The 21,242-nt window shown below is 39.2% G+C and overlaps 5 protein-coding genes and 2 pseudogenes across 5 annotated transcripts; all 7 read right to left on the bottom strand.

Moving 5' to 3' along the window:
• Positions 1-1,707: 1,707 nt before the first annotated feature.
• On the bottom strand, positions 1,708-2,661 carry LOC108877259 (olfactory receptor 146-like). Its single transcript, XM_018667228.2, has one exon. The coding sequence runs from the start codon at positions 2,635-2,637 to the stop codon at positions 1,708-1,710; it is 930 nt and encodes a 309-aa protein (XP_018522744.1). The 5' UTR covers positions 2,638-2,661.
• Positions 2,662-4,312: 1,651 nt separating this feature from the next.
• LOC108877257 (olfactory receptor 146-like) lies at positions 4,313-5,282 on the bottom strand. Its single transcript, XM_018667226.1, has one exon. The coding sequence runs from the start codon at positions 5,277-5,279 to the stop codon at positions 4,341-4,343; it is 939 nt and encodes a 312-aa protein (XP_018522742.1). The 5' UTR covers positions 5,280-5,282; the 3' UTR covers positions 4,313-4,340.
• Positions 5,283-5,637: 355 nt separating this feature from the next.
• On the bottom strand, positions 5,638-7,466 carry LOC108877224 (uncharacterized; annotated as a pseudogene).
• A 1,378-nt stretch (positions 7,467-8,844) lies between these two features.
• On the bottom strand, positions 8,845-9,934 carry LOC108877225 (olfactory receptor 146-like). The gene is made up of 2 exons (XM_018667192.1): positions 9,901-9,934; positions 8,845-9,764 (listed from the first exon to the last, which is right to left on the bottom strand). The coding sequence occupies exons 1-2, from the start codon at positions 9,929-9,931 to the stop codon at positions 8,845-8,847; spliced, it is 951 nt and encodes a 316-aa protein (XP_018522708.1). The 5' UTR covers positions 9,932-9,934.
• A 1,688-nt stretch (positions 9,935-11,622) lies between these two features.
• Positions 11,623-12,564, bottom strand: LOC108877258 (olfactory receptor 146-like). The gene has a single exon (XM_018667227.1). The coding sequence runs from the start codon at positions 12,559-12,561 to the stop codon at positions 11,623-11,625; it is 939 nt and encodes a 312-aa protein (XP_018522743.1). The 5' UTR covers positions 12,562-12,564.
• A 1,975-nt stretch (positions 12,565-14,539) lies between these two features.
• Positions 14,540-15,496, bottom strand: LOC108877255 (olfactory receptor 146-like; the record flags this gene model as incomplete). The annotated part of the gene is made up of 1 exon (XM_018667225.2): positions 14,540-15,496. A coding segment is annotated over exon 1 (936 nt), but the record flags the coding sequence as incomplete, so codon positions are not given.
• Positions 15,497-16,816: 1,320 nt separating this feature from the next.
• Positions 16,817-19,876, bottom strand: LOC108877226 (olfactory receptor 2K2-like; annotated as a pseudogene).
• Positions 19,877-21,242: the final 1,366 nt, after the last annotated feature.

Here is a 21,242-nt window from a genome sequence, read left to right on the forward strand (position 1 = left end):
AGTAATACCTCCCTTTAGTGTCTGTTATTTCTTCAGTCTTTCATCTTCACTTGTGTCTCTCCACTCACTGCTGTGCCTCGAGATAGCTTCTGCTGTGAATTGGTGCTATATAAATAAAATTGACTTGACTTGACTTGCTGATAATATCAACCTGCATGTATCAAGGTCTCCTCTGTAGGAAAGTTTTATAGACATGATTCTGTCTTAGGAGAAATCAGTTGTCATGTGATAATGTGAGATGCAACATGAAGTGGTGGTAATGGCAAGCTGCTTACAGACTTTTACAGAGTCATGTTTCTTAGTTTTAATTATAACAAAAGTACATATATTAATTATAAAATATTTAAAAACTGGTTGCTAGTTCAATTACAAGCCCTTCAAATAGAAAACAAGCCACATCATTCCTCTCATGTGTCCATTCATTCACTGAACCTTTCAACCTGCACTGTGGTGAAATATGTGGTGAGAATAGTTCTTAGTTAGTCTGGAGGTTCCAATTTCTAGTCTTTTCCAAAGGTGAAGAATTCACACCGGCTTGCTTCTAAGTCTGTTTACTTAGCACTTCTTTTTACTGCTTCTTTACACTGTTGTCATTTTTGTTGTGTGTAACACAGATGTAAAGTGGTTTTATAACCGCTTTGTGGTGTTTTAGCAACTACACTGGTCATTATTAATTTATAAGGAGGACAGGAGGTCACAGACATTAAACACATTCCCAAAGAAAACTAAAACAACATCGCACTTACAGTTATAAGTATACCTCATTACACTGAAATGATCTGTAATAGGAATAATTCCTGTATGCATACATACAATAATTACAATATGGCCCATCAACTTTTAAGTACACAATAATATTTACTCCACAATATTCAAGTGACTGACATGCACTTTCAGTGTAATCTCAACACAGAGTTCAGTAAATACCACATCAGAAAAACATCTTTGCAATTTAGGTTTTATCTCTGCAGTTCCAGCTGTTGGTTCTATCAGTGATGATTATATACTCAACAACTGCTTAGATCTCTCTGGTGTCTGATCAGACAATCAGACAGACTGTAGACAAACTGGCAGTCTTGCCAAAGCAGCTACCTATTTGCAAATAAGTAGTCCTCAGTGACAGAATTAACAGTCTCTGACTGTATTGACTTCAGGCAGAATGTTACAGCAGAGGGAAGAGGAGGCCTCAGACATAAAACATATTCACAAAAGGAAACAAAAAAAATATGGTGCTTATTGGTCTGTTAACATTCCCATTAACACCTCATTACACTGAGATAATCTGAATTGGGATAAATACCTGCCTCACACATTGAACAGCAAGTTTTACTTCTATTACCATAATAGTCAATTTCGGATCTATTGACTGACGTAAACAGTTAAATAAAACCAAAATCAACACAGGCCTCAGTAAATATACATGCAGTTTCAATAGTTGGAGAAAAACCTACAGCAGGTGGCGTTGACTGAATTGCCATAGTCTGCAGCTATTTTGAAATGGATTGTCATTAAAATGAATGTCACAGAATCCTTTGCAGCAGCAACATATTTTGCTATAAACATTTACATATTTACAAAGTACATCACTTTCAAGCAAACAGAATGATTGCAAATGAACATTAATTCAATTATTCATTTTTATTATTTATTTTGTAAATTTATTAAGAAAAAACAAAAAGGAAATATTTATTTTTTGCTTGTTGGCACTCATTTCTTGGACTGAGAGATTTTTAATATTTTTTTTTGTATCTCTTTGGACTGTATACCATAAATTATTGGGTTGAGGCTTGCAGGTATAATAATGAACAGAATTGCAGAAACTTTTCTAGAGTCTGAGTGCTGGGGGAAACGATGCAAAGTAACATTAATTATTCCACTTAACAGCATGATCAGATACACAACCAGATGAGTGCTACAGGTCTTTAAGGCTTTACTGTTCAAAGTCTTGTTCTTACTGGTCAGACAGACTACTGTAATCTTAGTATAGGTGAGAACAATGCTGCCTATAGAAAAGATGAGCCCAACCACAGTGAAAGTGAGACCATAGATGTTATTAATAAGAGCACTTTCACAGGAGAGTTTAAACAGTGAGGCATTATCACAGAAAGGGTTTGTGATCAGAGTCCTACATCGGTTCTGTCTTATGGTCAGACCGAGCAGAATCCCAACCAAAACAAAGGCCACTCCCCAGGCAGAAACTGTCAGCTTGATCACCATGTTGTTGGTCATTATGGCAGAATAACGCAGCGGATTGCAGATGGCCACATATCTGTCAAAGGCCATAATCATGAGCACTGTGTGAGTGGTGGTACCAAAGAACTGTGTGGTGAAAGCTTGAACCACACATTCATAATAACTGATGAGGCGTTCAGAGGGAGGACGCAACATGTCTACAAGCAAACGAGGCAGAAGGCGAGTACTTCCACTTATGTCACTGACTGACAAGTTGCAAAGAAGAAGATACATAGGCTGGTGAAGGTTTTTGTCAGTAAATATTAGAAACAAAATGCTTACATTTGCAACAATTATAAAAAAGTAGGAGAAAAAGAAAAAGAGAAAGGCAGGTAACATGTATTCTTTTGGGAGAATTAACCCCTCCAGCTGGAGTGTGGGGCTGTTGTAGGTGTAGTTTTCCATCAAACTAAAAGAAGAAAACAATTATGTTACAGTCAGGTAATACCCCTGTGGTGCTGATATCAGAGATTTTATTTTATTTTTATCAGTAACAATAGATGTTAGAGAAGTGAACTGTCTTTCCATAGGTTTTGATATTACATAAAAATAGTTGTATTTGGATCAGTAACACATCAGTAATAATGTCTTTTATCTTTAATCACTTGTCTCTCCACTCACTGTTGATAATATCTACCTGCTTCTGTCAAGATCTCCTCTGTAGGAAACATTTTGTAGACATGATTCTATCTTGGGCGAAGTCATTTATCATGTGCTCAGATAACAGGTGATGCAACATTATCAAATCATTGTGATGTTCTGTTGCTAATGTCAACAAGCTGCTTAAGTTTTACAACAAGAAGTCAAGATGGATTCACACAGGGATTTGCTTTACTTTCCAAACTGTAGCATTCTTGTGATTGTGTCTGAGGTGGGGTGAGTTGGTGCCCCCAAGAAAAGAGTTTTAAGTGTGTCAGGGTTTTGTTGAAGTCTGATGGTAAAGTGGTGTGTGAAATGGACAGATGAATTAGCGCAGCGTCACCAGTTACGCAGATGTTGCACCAAATCATTGTGGTGAAGAGGCAACTGAGCCGCAGGGCAAAGCCCATCGATTTAGCATTAGATATATGTACCAAACCTGTGATCGTGAGCTGTGGGAAGTAACTGAAAGAATGAGATGGCAGAGACGAGCAGCTGAAATGAGGGTATCTGGGCTAAGCCTTCGAGAGAGAGATGTGTATACCGGTCATTCAAAGACAGTTCAAAGTAGAGCTGTTGCTCCTTCACGTTAAAAGGAACCAGCTGAAGTAGTCCAGGCATCTGATCAAGATGCCTCCTTTGGTGGTTTTCCAAGAAAGTTCGACTGGGGCAAATTAGGATTTTGCCCACAGAAAACTCAAACACAACTCACATCATAACTCTTACATTTGTTCACTGAAATCTTTCCACCTGCGCTCTGGTGAACTTTACGCTTCCTGTTAGTTTTTCTCTGGAGGTTCAAATGTCAGAAGTCTTTTCCAAAGATGAAGCATTCACACCGGGCTGCTTCTAAGTCTATTTACTTCCCATTTTTTTCCTATGTCTTTCTACTGTTGTTGTTTTTGTTGTATGTAACACAAATGCACGACAACTTTGCATTTGTCATAATAATTTATAAATTTAATTTTATTAAGGCTTAGCCCTTACACACTTATGAGCATGTGAAAAAAAATAAATCAAATTTTTCAGCACAGTTTTCACTCACAAAATTAACACAATCTGACTGTTCTGACAGTGGAAGGAACGGGGTGCAATAGTTTACAGTTGCACTAAAACTGATTTATTGACCTACATGTTTGAAGGCCACATTTGTCTTTAAAAAATTAATATTGACATATGTTTACACAGATCACATGGACTATTTAGATGAAGCAGGGTACAGTATTGAAAATACAAAGCTATTCACATCTACAGAGAAAATTTGCCATGTTTTCTTTATTTGATTTGTGATTGTGGTTTATTTGATATTTAGTCTATGCTTGACTTGATATTTCTGTTTCCATAAATGTCAGTGAGTGTCACAAAATCCTTTGCAGCCACACCATCCTTTACTATAAAATCCTTTAAATCCTTTATTGTCCATGGTCTGATATGATTTACTTTAATCATACAAAATATATTGTATATATTTATTTCAAACACTTTTTGGACCGAAACTTTTCAAATAAGAATCTTTGTATCTCTTTGGACTGTATGCCATAAATTATGGGGTTGAGGCTTCCAGGGACAATAACAAACAGAATGGCAGAAAGTTTTCTGTAGTCTGAGTACTGGGGGAAACGATGCAAAGTAATGATAGTACTTCCACTAAAGATCATAATTAGATAAACAACCAGGTGAGTGCTACAGGTCTTTAAGGCTTTACTGTTCAAAGACTTGTTCTTACTGGTCAGACAGACTACTGTAATCTTAGTATAGGTGAGAACAATGCTGCCTATAGAGGAGGTGAGCAGGACCACAGTGAAAGTGAGACCATAGACGTTATTAATAAAGACACTCTCACAGGAGAGTTTAAACAGTGAGGCATTATCACAGTAAGGATTCATGATCAGAGTCCTACATCGGTTCAGTCTAATGGTCAGACCGAGCAGAATCCCGACCAAAACAAAGGTCACTCCCCAGGCAGAAACTGTCAGCTTGATCAGCAATTTGTTGGTCATTATGGCAGAATAACGCAGGGGATTGCAGATGGCCACATATCTGTCAAAGGCCATAATCATGAGCACTGTGTGGGAAGTGGTGGCGAACATGTGTGTGGTGAAAGCTTGGACCACACATTCATAATAACTGATGAGGCGTTCAGAGGGAGGACGCAACATGTCTGACAGTAAACGAGGCAAAATATGAGTACATCCAATTATATCACTGACTGACAGGTTGCAAAAAAGGAGATACATAGGCTGGTGAAGGTTCTTGTCAGTGAAAATTAGAACTGAAATGCCTACATTCATAATCATCATAACAATGTAGGATATAAAGAACAGGAAAAAGACAGGATACTTAAAATTCTTTGTGACCTTTAATCCCTCCAGCTGGAGTGTCAAACTGTTGTAGGTGTAGTTTTCCATCAACCTGAAATGACAAAAATTACAGTATTCTGTCAGTGTCAGGATATTGGCAATATATAGGTATCAGTGATTCATGATATATGTTAAATGGCAATACTGGCTGTACAACAAAACTCTAACTTCTCTGTCTCATAAGTTCCAAAACATTGAAGTAGAAACACTAACATCATTTTCTAAACACTCTAACTCACAACGCTCTATGTCTTTAGTCATCAATACACACAGGCAGTATTCACCAACAGCACCGAAGATGTCCTTTTTTATAGATGTATTTCTACATCTGGGGAATCAATTATCTTTACACAATGTGTGATGTAACATAGACGAATCGGTGTGATTGTCATTGCAGCTGTCAACCTTAGATTTGTTTATGCATACATAAGCAATACTGAGAGACAAGGTACTTCATGAGCAGAAGCCCTCTAGAGGTGCAAGGCTGCTGGTGGGCCTTCTCCCCAGCATTGATGAGGGTGATGAACTCTTTGGGGGTGTGCTGGTCTTTGTGTTCCTGATTGGGGTGCAGATTGTATTTCCCAATGACCTCAGAACCTGTTTGTGCCACCACCGGTACTGCCCTTCCCCCAACGCCTTCGGGCAAGCACTAAGTATGTGCTCAAGTGTGCCCCTCTTCTGGCACAGTTGGTAAGTGGGAGAGTCTGTCATGCCCCATAGATGTATGTTGGCTGGGCTCGGGAGAATCTCATACACTGATTGGATGAGGAACTTGATATTTAGTGTTTCAGCTGTCCAGAGCTCTGATCAGCTGATTTTGTGAGGTTCTGCTCAATCCCACCTGGACCAGGCGCCTTGTTGGTACATGCTGACCATTTTGCTGTGGCGTTCTTCCTCCACTTCTGCACAGATGTCGTCCTGCACCAGCCTGAGTTTGTCTTTACCATGGGTCTTTTCATAGCGTGGTTAAGGGAAACTGCCCAGTCCAGCCCCACTGCCACAGAGCTCACCAGAATGTTATGCTACAGCTTTGCCTCTTTGAAACTTATTCTCGCCCATGAGGTCAGTTGCTCCAGCCTTAGGAGGAACCATGAGCACCCAGGGACAGGTCATCCATGAATGCTCTTACAGGGGGCTGCCGAGTTCCAGATTTTGACTTGAGGCCTCTGCACTCCACCTCGGCTGATTTGACTATCATGCTCAAGACCAATGGAACAGTGACACAGAAACTGTCCACCTCTTCAGTCAGTGCCATGCTGGTGTTCATGGCCTGAAGACCTCATCCTGAAATCTTTGTAGTAATCCAGATGAGGTTCTCAGTTTTCTCTGGCACATGGTATCGTGTCATTGTCGTTTCAACCTGCTTGTGTGGGATGGATCCATAGGCATTTGTCAGATCTAGCCAGACGACAGCTAGATCACCTTTGTTTTCCTTCACCTGGGATCAGTTGAGACACCACTCCTGTGTGTTCCAGGCATCTGGGGACTCCTGGGACTGCCCCTTTCTGGACTGAGGTATCTAAGTAGGCATTCTTCAAGAGGAAGTCAGTGAGTCTTTGGGCTACAATCTTGAAGAAGTTCTTCCTGAACTGCTGAGCAGTGAGATACAAAACTGCTCGATGTTGCTTGATTTCTCCTCTTTTGGAATGCATACTCCTTCTGCGTGTCTCCACTGAGCCACAACTCTCCACCATATCACACTGAGGATTCTCCAGAGACAGGTAAGTAGCTTTGGGCATTGCTTGTAGACCTTACAGGGGATTTTGAGATGTTTATCGATCTCCTCTGCTAAGCAGATGAGGCAACTGCTTCGCTTCTGTCCCAGCAATTTCTTGATGTAATCAAAAGGCTTGGCAATGAAGGCGCTGCACCTTAAAAACCAGGTGTGCTTCCACCTTGGTGGATTTTCCTCTTGTGGCAGTTGAATTCTCCTCACCTAGCTGATCTCTCCTTTTTGCTGGTGCTGCTGCTACTGGTGTATTTTGGCTTATTTGCATCAGGCACATGTAGTTCAGTGCAAGGCCTTCTAAAGTCCTGTAATGTGTCCTCACTCATGTCCAAGAGATGTCCATGACAGATTGCAATGTTGCACTCACCATGCCTTTTTATTTTTGATATTTTGCATGTTTCTATGCTGCAGTCCTGTGACTGCCATTAACTTAAACCCAGACTCAACCATAAAACAGCCTGACTCAGAGGCTCACCAGTACTAAGGGTGGTGCTGTCAGTTATCATGAACTCTGGGTAGTGACCATAAGAATGGGATTACAGCTGTTCCTCCAAAAGTGTCAAAAGGAACCAGTTGACGTGGATCGGGCACCTGATTAGGATGCCTCCTGGGCTCTTTTGGAGGTTTTCCAGACTCACCCAACTGGGCAGAGACCCAGGGGTAGACCCAAACTCATTGGAAGGATTACCTTTCCAATCTAGCCTGGGAGTGTCTTGGGATCTCCCAAAAGGAGCTGTAACACATTTCTGGGGAGACAGATCTGTGGAATTCCTGGCTTAGCTTGCAGCTCCCATAACCACATGCACAAGTGGAGCAAAATGGATGTATGGATGGATGGCCTTTATATTTGTATATGGGCAGGCCAGACTGTGGTCAGTCTTGTATTGTAGGTTATTGCTCATTCAGGGCAACATCTGTTTTTGCACTCTGTATACACTTAGATTTGAGAACAGTTTGGCTTGCCCACAGAAACCCAGATAACAAAAGATACAGAGAAAATTCATATATTGAAAATCAAATGTTTCAAAATTGGTTGAGATTTCAATCATAAGCCCAGGAAACAGAAAACTCATACACAATTCATGCTGTTCTTCTCAGATGTCCATTTGTCCATTTAAATGTTTCCTAGGTTTTTTTTCTGTAGTTCCAGGTGTTGCTTCCATCAGTTCTGATAATACACTCAACAAAGTAGTTTCTTAGATCTCAAGACCTGGTGTCTGATTAAACAATCAGACAGGCTGTAGAAAAACTGAATATTTTGTCAAAGTAACTGCCTGTTTGCAAATAAAAGTGATAGGTAAGATACCCATAATGTCACTAATAATCCTTTTATGCAGATTCTGGTGAGTTGTAGTTTTATATTAAGAGCAAATGTGATACATACCATAGTTTTTTATTATAAATATTACTTTTTATTAAGTTATCATCTTGATTTGATGTTTTAAAAAAGTTCAGCAAAAAAAAAAAAAAAATCACAGTTCTCCCTGACAAAATTAACAGTCTCAGATTGCACTGACTTCAGGCAGAATGTTATAGTAGAGGGAAGGGGAAGCCTCAGACATAAAACATATTCACAAAGGAAAACTCAAATAATATGATGCTTAGAATGGACCTTTAAGATCCCCATCAACAACTCATCACACTGAAATAATCTGAATTAGGATAAATACCTGCTTCACACATTCAAGAATCAGAATATGGCCCATCACAGTTTTTAAGCGCACAATAAGTTGTAAGTCTGCTACTGTCATAATATTCAATACTGGATCGATTGAATGACATGAACAGTTAAACCAAGCCAAAATAAATTAAAACAGGAATCAGGAAATATATGGTAAAAAAAAAAAAAAAAGAAAAAAGAAAGAAAGAAAGGGGGGGAAACATTTATTTTTCCCTTGACTGCAAACATTTTTGGGACTGAAGTATTTCAGCTAAAATTTTCCATATCTCTTTGGACTGTATGCCATAAATTATAGGGTTGAGGCTTGCAGGTACAATAACAAATAGAATAGTGGAAACTTTTCTAGAGTCTGAGTGCTGGGGGAAACGATGCAACATTACATTAACTATTCCACTTAACATCATGATCAGATACACAGTCAAATGAGTGCTGCAGGTCTTTAAGGCTTTACTGTTCAAAGACTTGTTCTTACTGGTCAGACAGACTACTGTAATCTTAGTATAGGTGAGAACAATGCTGCCTATAGAAAAGATGAGCAGGACCACAGTGAAAGTGAGACCATAGATGTTATTGATAAAGACACTCTCACAGGAGAGTTTAAACAGTGAGGCATTATCACAGAAAGGGTTTGTGATCAGAGTCCTACATCGGTTCAGTCTTATGGTCAGACCGAGCAGAATCCCGACCAAAACAAAGGCCACTCCCCAGGCAGAAACTGTCAGCTTGATCAGCATTTTGTTGGTCATTATGGCAGAATAACGCAGTGGATTGCAGATGGCCACATATCTGTCAAAGGCCATAATCATGAGCACTGTGTGAGTGGTGGTACCAAAGAACTGTGTGGTGAAAGCTTGAACCACACATTCATAATAACTGATGAGGCGTTCAGAGGGAGGACGCAACATGTCTACAAGCAAACGAGGCAGAAGGCGAGTACTTCCACTTATGTCACTGACTGACAAGTTGCAAAGAAGAAGATACATAGGCTGGTGAAGGTTCTTGTCAGTGAAAATTAGAACTGAAATGCCTACATTCATAATCATCATAACAATGTAGGATATAAAGAACAGGAAAAAGACAGGATACTTAAAATTCTTTGTGACCTTTAATCCCTCCAGCTGGATAATATAATATAGAATATTAGAATATTAGAAACAAAATGCTTACATTTGCAACAATTATAAAAAAGTAGGAGAAAAAGAAAAAGAGAAAGGCAGGTAACATGTATTCTTTTGGGAGAATTAACCCCTCCAGCTGGAGTGTGGGGCTGTTGTAGGTGTAGTTTTTCATCAACCTAAAAGAAGAAAACAATTATGTTACAGTCAGGTAATACCCCTGTGGTGCTGATATCAGAGATTTTATTTTATTTTATCAGTAACAATAGATGTTAGAGAAGTGAACTGTCTTTCCATAGGTTTTGATATTACATAAAAATAGTTGTATTTGGATCAGTAACACATCAGTAATGATGTCTTTTATCTTTAATCACTTGTCTCTCCACTCACTGTTGATAATATCTACCTGCTTCTGTCAAGATCTCCTCTGTAGGAAACATTTTGTAGACATGATTCTATCTTGGGCGAAGTCATTTATCATGTGCTCAGATAACAGGTGATGCAACATTATCAAATCATTGTGATGTTCTGTTGCTAATGTCAACAAGCTGCTTAAGTTTTACAACAAGAAGTCAAGATGGATTCACACAGGGATTTGCTTTACTTTCCAAACTGTAGCATTCTTGTGATTGTGTCTGAGGTGGGGTGAGTTGGTGCCCCCAAGAAAAGAGTTTTAAGTGTGTCAGGGTTTTGTTGAAGTCTGATGGTAAAGTGGTGTGTGAAATGGACAGATGAATTAGTGCAGCGTCACCAGTTACGCAGATGTTGCACCAAATCATTGTGGTGAAGAGGCAACTGAGCCGCAGGGCAAAGCCCACGATTTAGCATTAGATATATGTACCAAACCTGTGATCGTGAGCTGTGGGAAGTAACTGAAAGAATGAGATGGCAGAGACGAGCAGCTGAAATGAGGGTATCTGGGCTAAGCCTTCGAGAGAGAGATGTGTATACCGGTCATTCAAAGACAGTTCAAAATAGAGCTGTTGCTCCTTCACGTTAAAAGGAACCAGCTGAAGTAGTCCAGGCATCTGATCAAGATGCCTCCTTTGGTGGTTTTCCAAGAAAGTTCGACTGGGGCAAATTAGGATTTTGCCCACAGAAAACTCAAACACAACTCACATCATAACTCTTACATTTGTTCACTGAAATCTTTTCACCTGCGCTCTGGTGAACGTTACGCTTCCTGTTAGTTTTTCTCTGGAGGTTCAAATGTCAGAAGTCTTTTCCAAAGATGAAGCATTCACACCGGGCTGCTTCTAAGTCTATTTACTTCCCATTTTTTTCCTGTGTCTTTCTACTGTTGTTGTTTTTGTTTTATGTAACACAAATGCACGACAACTTTGCATTTGTCATAATAATTTATAAATTTAATTTTATTAAGGCTTAGCCCTTACACACTTATGAGCATGTGAAAAATAGTTTTTCAGCACAGTTTTCACTCACAAAATTAACACAATCTGACTGTTCTGACAGTGGAAGGAACGGGGTGCAATAGTTTACAGTTGCACTAAAACTGATTTATTGACCTACATGTTTGAAGGCCACATTTGTCTTTAAAAAATTAATATTGACATATGTTTACACAGATCACATGGACTATTTAGATGAAGCAGGGTACAGTATCAAAAATACAAAGCTATTCACATCTACAGAGAAAATTTGCCATGTTTTCTTTATTTGATTTGTGATTGTGGTTTATTTGATATTTAGTCTATGCTTGACTTGATATTTCTGTTTCCATAAATGTCAGTGAGTGTCACAAAATCCTTTGCAGCCACACCATCCTTTACTAAAAATCCTTTAAATCCTTTATTGTCCATGGTCTGATAAGATTTACTTTAATCATACAAAAAATATTGTATATATTTATTTCAAACACTTTTTGGACCGAAAGATTTCAAATAAGAATTTTTGTATCTCTTTGGACTGTATGCCATAAATTATGGGGTTGAGGCTTCCAGGGACAATAACAAACAGAATGGCAGAAAGTTTTCTGTAGTCTGAGTACTGGGGGAAACGATGCAAAGTAATGATAGTACTTCCACTAAAGATCATAATTAGATAAACAACCAGGTGAGTGCTACAGGTCTTTAAGGCTTTACTGTTCAAAGACTTGTTCTTACTGGTCAGACAGACTACTGTAATCTTAGTATAGGTGAGGACCATGCTGCCTATGGAACCTGTGAACAGGACCACAGTGAAAGTGAGACCATAGACGTTATTAATAAAGACACTCTCACAGGAGAGTTTAAACAGTGAGGCATTATCACAGTAAGGATTCATGATCAGAGTCCTACATCGGTTCAGTCTAATGGTCAGACCGAGCAGAATCCCGACCAAAACAAAGGCCACTCCCCAGGCAGAAACTGTCAGCTTGATCAGCAATTTGTTGGTCATTATGGCAGAATAACGCAGGGGATTGCAGATGGCCACATATCTGTCAAAGGCCATAATCATGAGCACTGTGTGAGCAGTGGTACCAAACAAATGTGATACAAAAGCTTGGACCACACATTCATAATAACTTATCAGGCGTTCAGAGGGAGGACGCAACATGTCTACAAGTAAACGGGGCACAATACGAGTACTTCCAATTATATCACTGACTGAGAGATTGCAAAAAAGGAGATACATAGGCTGGTGAAGGTTCTTGTCAATAAAAATTAGAACCAAAATGCTTACATTTGCAACAATTATAAACAAGTAGGAGAAAAAAAAGAAGAGAAAGGCTGGATACATATATTCTTTTGGGACATTTAACCCCTCTAGCTGGAGTGTGAAGCTGTTGTAGGTGTAGTTTTCCATCGACCTGAAAGAACAAAACAGTGATGTTTTTCATTAACAATAGAAGCTACAGAAGTAAATGTTATTTACATAGTTTTTGACTTACTACGACACTACGACACTACTACTACGACAATAAATTATGAAAACTGAAGAAACACCTGCTGTTAGATCAGTAATACCTCCCTTAAGTGTCTGTTATTACTTCAATCTTTCATCTTCAATTACTTGAATTACTCACTGCTGATAATATCCACCTGCATCTATCAAGATTTCTTCTGTAGGAAAGTTTTATAGACATGATTATATCTTAGGGGAAATCAGTGATCATGTCTTTAGATAACATATGATGCAAGAAGAAGAAGAAATTATTGTGATGTTCCATTGTTAATGTCAACAGGAAGTCATGTTCTATACTCACTGGGATTTCCCTTACTTTCAGCATTCTTGTGATTGTTTCTCAGTTTTAAGTTTAACAGAAGACAGAGGTATACACTGCCCAAAAAAATTAAGGGAACACTTAATCATCAAAGTATAACACCAAGTCAGTTAAACTTGTAGCATGAAGTGGTACCTGCAGCCCAGTCAGGTTGCACAGGTAGACCAACTCCTCCAGGATGGCACATCCAAATGTACGGTTGCAAGAAGGTTTGCTGTGTCTCCCAGCACAGTCTCAAGAGCATGGAGGAGAGACCAGGAGGACTGGCTGTTACACAGGGAGAGCTGGACAAGATCATAGAAGGGCATCAACCCAGCAGCCAGACCAGCATCTGCTCCTTTATAGAAGGAGGAGCAGGAGCACTGCCAGAGCCCTACACAATGACCTCGAGCAAACTACTGATGTACATATTTCTGACCAAACTTTCAGTAACAGAGTCAATCTGAGTAGAATGAGGGTCTTTTCAGTTTTCAGTTTTTACTTTTATTTTCGGTGTGATTTTTAATCCCGCCCTAAGAGGATTAATGATTTTGGTTTCCATTGACTGTAGTTGCATTTGTTCTCAACAAATTACACAATGTATATCAGTAAAGATTTTCAACCTGACTAAAATCAGGTCATTCAAATCACACATCAATATCCGATGTGTGATTTGAACGTTCTTTTTTTTTTTTTTTTTTTTTTTTTTTAGTAGTATATATATTGAAATTTGGTTAGGCTTGTGGTGCAGGTTAATGCCAATTCAGGACCACAGTGTCATATTACAAGGGTCACCAGCACTGTCTCTTGTTTTTGTCCAGTTTGCATTTTAGTAAACAGTCCAGAGTCTTAGGGTGCTTAAAAATGCCAAGTTATTTTCTGAGAGGATATTAGACACATCTCTCATCTTTAAACCAATCAGCGCCAAGTATAGGAACACATAGAACACACAGGCAATGATGACAGGAAGTAGGTATTTCATGCAAAGTTCTTTAGGACCTTCACAAAATTGCAATATGAAACAAAATTAATCAAATGAAACAAAAGCATGATCCTTAGTTCAGGCCTTGGTCTAGACTCTCAGGTGAAAAAACATTTACATCAATTTGGGCTTGGTCAGCATCACTGTTTAGATAGGTGGTACATGTCAAAGAAACATTCAGATGAATGTCAGGACCCAAGGTTTCCCAGCAGAACATTGTGTTATAACTAGATGATCAATGTTATTCACGTCACCTGTCAGTGGTTTTAATGTTGAGGCTGATCAGTGGATTCTGTCCTTGATGCATTCTTTCTCAGCCGCCCCTTTACAACAGACTCCATTACATCCTCTCAAATCAATCTTTCTCTCTTTTTTTGGGTCATCAGTGTACTTAACAAAGTAATTGCTTACATCTCAAGACCTGGTGTCTGATCAGAGAAACAAACAGGCTGTAGACAAACTATTTAGAGGTAAAACTGAAAACGAACATACCTATGTTTCTTCTAAACTGAACTTCACATACATACAATTCAATAATCAGAATATGGGCCATTTTTATCTTTTAAGTGCATAATAATGTTTATTTACAAACAAAAAAAGGAAGGACATTTTTTGGACCAAAACATTTCAAACAATAATTTTCGTATCTCTTTGGACTGTATGCCATAAATAATTGGGTTAAGGGTTCCAGGTACAATAACAAAAAGAATGGCAGAAAGTTTCCTGTAGTCTGAGTACTGGGGGAAACGATGCAACATTACAATTATCATTCCACTAAAAAGCATGATCAGATACACAACCAGATGAGTGCTACAGGTCTTCAAGGCTTTACTGTTCAAAGACTTGTTCTTACTGGTCAGACAGACTACTGTAATCTTGGTATAGGTGAGAACAATGCTGCCTATAGAGGAGGTGAGCAGGACCACAGTGAAAGTGAGACCATAGACGTTATTAATAAAGACACTCTCACAGGAGAGTTTAAACAGTGAGGCATTATCACAGAAAGGGTTTGTGATCAGAGTCCTACATCGGTTCAGTCTTATGGTCAGACCGAGCAGAATCCCGACCAAAACAAAGGCCACTCCCCAGGCAGAAACTGTCAGCTTGATCAGCATTTTGTTGCTCATTATGGCAGAATAACGCAGCGGATTGCAGATGGCCACATATCTGTCAAAGGCCATAATCATGAGCACTGTGTGGGAAGTGGTGGCGAACATGTGTGTGGTGAAAGCTTGGACCACACATTCATAATAACTGATGAGGCGTTCAGAGGGAGGACGCAACATGTCTGACAGTAAACGAGGCAAAATATGAGTACATCCAATTATATCACTGACTGACAGGTTGCAAAAAAGGAGATACATAGGCTGGTGAAGGTTCTTGTCAGTGAAAATTAGAACTGAAATGCCTACATTCATAATCATCATAACAATGTAGGATATAAAGAACAGGAAAAAGACAGGATACTTAAAATTCTTTGTGACCTTTAATCCCTCCAGCTGGAGTGTCAAACTGTTGTAGGTGTAGTTTTCCATCAACCTGAAATGACAAAAATGACTACTAGTATTCTGTCAGTGTCAGGATATTGGCAATATATAGGTATCAGTGATTCTTGATATATGTTAAATGGCAATACTGGCTGTACAACAAAACTCTAACTTCTCTGTCTCATAAGTTCCAAAACATTAAAGTAGAAACACTAACATCATTTTCTAAACACTCTAACTCACAACGCTCTATGTCTTTAGTCATCAATACACACAGGCAGTATTCACCAACAGCACCGAAGATGTCCTTTTTTATAGATGTATTTCTACATCTGGGGAATCAATTATCTTTACACAATGTGTGATGTAACATAGACGAATCGGTGTGATTGTCATTGCAGCTGTCAACCTTAGATTTGTTTATGCATACGTAAGCACTACTGAGAGACAAGGTACTTCATGAGCAGAAGCCCTCTAGAGGTGCAAGGCTGCTGGTGGGCCTTCTCCCCAGCATTGATGAGGGTGATGAACTCTTTGGGGGTGTGCTGGTCTTTGTGTTCCTGATTGGGGTGCAGATTGTATTTCCCAGTGACCTCAGAACCTGTTTGTGCCACCACCGGTACTGCCCTTCCCCCAACGCCTTCGGGCAAGCACTAAGTATGTGCTCAAGTGTGCCCCTCTTCTGGCACAGTTGGCAAGTCGGAGAGTCTGTCATGCCCCAAGCCTGAATAGGTTTTAATTTTTTTTGTAAAAGTTTTTGAAAGTTATGTAGTTACTTTAAGAAAAATATTCAAACAACATGTTGAATTTATAAAATTTAATTTTTCAATGCTTTTAATACAAAAATGTTAATTATTATGTGAAACATCAAGATTTTATTTATTTGATAGTTAAAAGGAAACATGGGGAGACATAGTGATTGCATGGCATGCACCTTAGACCACTAGACCATGGCCATCCACTAAAGCTCATATAATTTTTGATAAGGAGATGAAACAGTTCGGGAAATGACCAGGAATATGATGATTTAAAGAAGTTAAGCCTTAAGCAACAAGTCATACAACATTGTTTGTTTCTTGTTGTTGCAGAAACTACACTAACTGGGAACCTCATCTTCTGCTGAGAACACTCTCTGTCTCATCAACTAATCAATGAAGAAAGTTTACTTTACAGAAGTTGTCAAAGTTTAATCCAGATTACTAAAAAAATCTGAATATATTATCATAGATATTGATTATTTAAATTGTTTTTCCCCTGCTAAGAGCAGGTCCTGATGATGGTGATGTCAGCTGGTTGTTTTGTTTCTATTGTTTCTATTTGTTTATATTAACTTTGATAAAGAGATGAATCAGTTTAGGAAATAATCAGCAACACAATGATTTTAAGAGGTTAAACCCCTCTAATTTTCTTTAAACTGATTTGGTTGATAAAATGCTTGATGATGCTGGAACGTAACTCTTTACTGACCAGTCCGTAGATAACGGGGTTGATGGTTGGTGGAATGATAATAACCAGGATGCTGAAGAACTTCTTGATGTTGTGGGAGGCTGAGGGGAACCTCTGACTCAGGATTATGATCATTGCAGCTATTTCATAGAGCACATACACAACAAGGTGCGAAGCACATGTCTGAAAGGCCTTACTGCGAACACAGCTGTCTCCACTTTGTTTTAGAGAAGCATGCAGGATTCTGAAGTAGGAAAAAGCAATGATGATGAAGATTCCTGTACTCACAGACCAGGTCATCGACAGACCTAGAAAAAAAAAATCACAATAATCCTTAAATCATGTCACCTTGTCATCCATTTGCTTTATTTTGCCCTCTTGTAATAACACACTGATCACTGTAAAGAGATATTACTTGAATGATTCAGATTAAAAACCTGTATTTTATTGGTTTAAACAGTGAAGCCATATTTACTGCAGTAAGCTGAAAGGAATACATTCTACTGAAAAATCGCCAAGAGGTGAAAAACTCGGATTACCACCTTTGTATGGGTTGTATGCCTCTGCCAGTCACTCCAGTTGCAGTTAATTGTAGTTTGAATTCTTGAGTTATGGACAAAAATGTGTTTCGTGCTGTCACAGTAACCTTGACCATTGGCTCTTACCACTAAAATTGAATCAGTTCATCCTTGAGTAAAAGTAAATGTTTGTGCCAGATGTAGTGAAATTCCCTCTGAGCCTGAACATGAGGTCAATCAAAATGTCATCAGCTCATCTTTGAGTTCAAGTGAACGTTTGTACAAAATTTGAGAGACAATCCCTCAAGGTGCTGCTGAGATACTGTGTTTACAAAAATTGGACTTACCTACAGACAACTGGAAAACATAAAGCCTCCAGCCACAACTATCACCAGCGTGGAGACATAATAAGAGTTCAGCACTAGTAAAACTGGGACAACATATACAGCTATAGCTTTATTCTAGACCAATGCACTGACCATAGATGTTGTTTGTGGGGGTGGACCTGCAGGCCAGGCTCAGGATGGCACGGTTGCTGCAGTAGACATGTTTGATGATATTGCCACACAGTGGGACATTCATGTGGAAGCCGAAGAGCACAGCAATACACAACACAGCAACAAACCACGCCAGGGCACAGCAGGAGTGCAGCCGAGCTGATGTCATGATGGCGTGATACCTGAGCGGTTCACACACAGCAATGTACCTGCAGTGAGATAGACATTTCAAAAATCCTGAGTTGTTGGCAGTCAAGGACATAGTTTTACAGGATTCTAGCATCTCACACTGTTTGCATCTATTTAAGGAGAATGATTTGACATGGTTCAGCTATTTGCAACACATAAACATTGAGGATTTGTTCAGAGTAAAAGACACAACTAAAATAAAAGATTCTTGAGTCCTTAGAAGAGCACTTGTAGAGACTTTGATTTTGTCTACAACTAAAAAATACCGTGCTCATCTGGAGACATGAGGAGAAAGAAACAAGAACAAACAAGACCCATAGCAAAGCTCTTTCATAACATTTCAAGGCTGTTAAAGAAATCATCTGTTTGACAGTAAAAGAACAGTTTGACTTTGTGACTAATTCTCTTGATGTACAGATGCACATCAATACCTGTCATAAGCCATTGCAGCCAGAATAGTCTGCACTGCAACACCATACATGTGCACAGAGAAGGCCTGGGCGATCGCTGGGATGTAGGCCATCCTCTTCTCCCCGGTCAAAAAGTGCATCATGAGGCGAGGCAGCACCGCAGTGGCCCCCAGCAGATCACAGACCACCAGATTACAAACCATCACAAACATGGGTCGGTGCAGGTTCTTGTCTATGACAATGACGCACACCACCACACCGTTCCCCAACAGCACTACAATGTAGTTTAACAGAGCCAGGAAGAACAAGAAAGAGCCATAGCCTGGTGGTATATGGAAGCCCTCCAGCTCGAACACGATGGGCTGTTTGAGAGGAGTTAACGTTGTTACGTTCTCCATCCAAAGCTATACAGTTCTGTAAAAGACAGGAATATCAAAAACTCTTCAAAGAGGAAACCTCTCAGGAATCAGAGACAGTGATAATGAGTTTAGATTCAAAACCAGATGTAGAATAAACAGATGTCTAATGATCACAACAGTGTAAATGTTTTTGGTTTCTGTCTCCTCATCAGAGCACTGATGTTGCTCTGACTTGAGAAGAGTGTGTTGTGCTTTTAATGATTTTACTGTCTGTCAGTAACCAATGAGACATCAACCCCACCCTGAACCTTCCTCTGCAGCTCATCTCTCAAGATTAAACATTTGGCTTTGACTACAAAATAAGTACTTCATTTATTTCCACAGTAAACTGGTTTGATTTAAACCAGCATGTACTAACCATGAAGGGAGAGGACATAGGTTCTTGGTTACCACCTTAAGGCCACCAGGGCACTTCCTGAACAATATGAAATGGTAGAGATGGCGTATTGGCAAATAAACAACCTAAGTGGAAACAGATGGAAGAATATACATGTAAAAAGAAAGGTTATGACAGAACCAGTAGGGCAGTACTGTTTTGTCCTGTTCGTTCTTAGTGTAATCTAAACTGGGAGGAAAGTTAGCTTCTCTGCAGTTAGTGTAAACACAACCTAAGCTCTGTCGTTCAATGTAAGTAAAGCTGCCAGCAGTGTTGAACAGGCCCTCGCACCCCGCAACGGTTGGTCGCCTGAAAGCCACGGAGTCACTGCTGGTCACATGACACAGTTCCACAATCACATGATCATTCGACTCTGAATGAATCAATCAAAAGTCACTTACTGCGTTTGTCAGTTGCAATTTGCAGGCAGAGGGTTTTGGAAATTTCTGGGGGGCCCTGTTGAGACAGTTCCAGTGCCACTCTCATGAGTAAGACCCTTGTAGATAGGGCAGGACTCTTATTAAACATGTCCAGTTTGGGTCTAAGTGGACATTGTTTATCTGAGTTACCACTCCATGGAGAAGCATCAGCCATACTCCTACAGACGCACCCTTCAAGGAAACCTCACAAAGCATCATGAAGACCTTAAGGCTTTCCTGACAACATTTGATGTGGATCTGGACAACCCCCATAAGAGGAGGACATCATAATGTAAAATTTGTCATGTCCTGTAGGGGCACCATGTATGTAATTGAATGTTGGCATATAGATGTCCTCAGGCCAGGACCTTTGTCAAACATATGAAGTTTGGTGCTGATGGGACAACGTATGCATGAGTTACATAAACTTCCTGGTTCTTGGCGAAACATTGAAATTTGCCACGCCACCACAGGCATGCCCTTCAACAGAATGTCACAATTTTCACAATAAAGGACTTAACTCTTAAACACTCATGTTCAGACATCAAAATTTGAGGTACCACCATGGCCATGCCCTTTGACAAAAACTCAAGCTTTTGATAACTTTTAATTGCAATCTTTTTAGGACTATACTGACCGGAGTTCATTCAAGTACACTCTGTACTGAACTCTGTAGTCAGTTTTGATGTCATTGTGTGCACTTCTTTTGAAATAGATTAGTTAATCTACATGGGTGATTGCCACCTTTGTCATAAAAAAGAGGTATATGGAATTTATTGAACCTATGTTTCCATAGATCATCCATAAGTGAATGTCAGAATCCTTTGCAGCAGCAACATATTTTGCCATAAATATTTGGATATTTACAAAGTACATTATTTTTGAGCAAAAACAGAATATTTAATTGCAAATGAACATTAATTCAATTCTTCATCATTCAATGGGGTTTTTAGATTAATTTTAGTCTTTTACTAGGGAAAAAAAGGGAAACATTTATTTTTCCCTTGACTGCAAACATTTTTGGGACTGAAGTATGTCAGCTAAAAATTTCCATATCTCTTTGCACTGTACACCATAAACAATAGGGTTGAGGCTTGCAGGTGCAATAACCGGGCTGCTTCTAAGTCTATTTACGTCCCATTTTTTTCCTGTGTCTTTCTACTGTTGTTGTTTTTGTTTTATGTAACACAAATGCACGACAACTTTGCATTTGTCATAATAATTTATACATTTAATTTTATTAAGGCTTAGCCCTTACACACTTATGAGCATGTGAAAAATAGTTTTTCAGCACAGTTTTCACTCACAAAATTAACACAATCTGACTGTTCTGACAGTGGAAGGAACGGGGTGCAATAGTTTACAGTTGCACTAAAACTGATTTATTGACCTACATGTTTGAAGGCCACATTTGTCTTTAAAAAATTAATATTGACATATGTTTACACAGATCACATGGACTATTTAGATGAAGCAGGGTACAGTATTGAAAATACAAAGCTATTCACATCTACAGAGAAAATTTGCCATGTTTTCTTTAT

Source organism: Lates calcarifer, unplaced genomic scaffold, assembly GCF_001640805.2.
Source record: "Lates calcarifer isolate ASB-BC8 unplaced genomic scaffold, TLL_Latcal_v3 _unitig_5878_quiver_531, whole genome shotgun sequence".
Lineage (NCBI taxonomy): Eukaryota > Metazoa > Chordata > Actinopteri > Centropomidae > Lates > Lates calcarifer.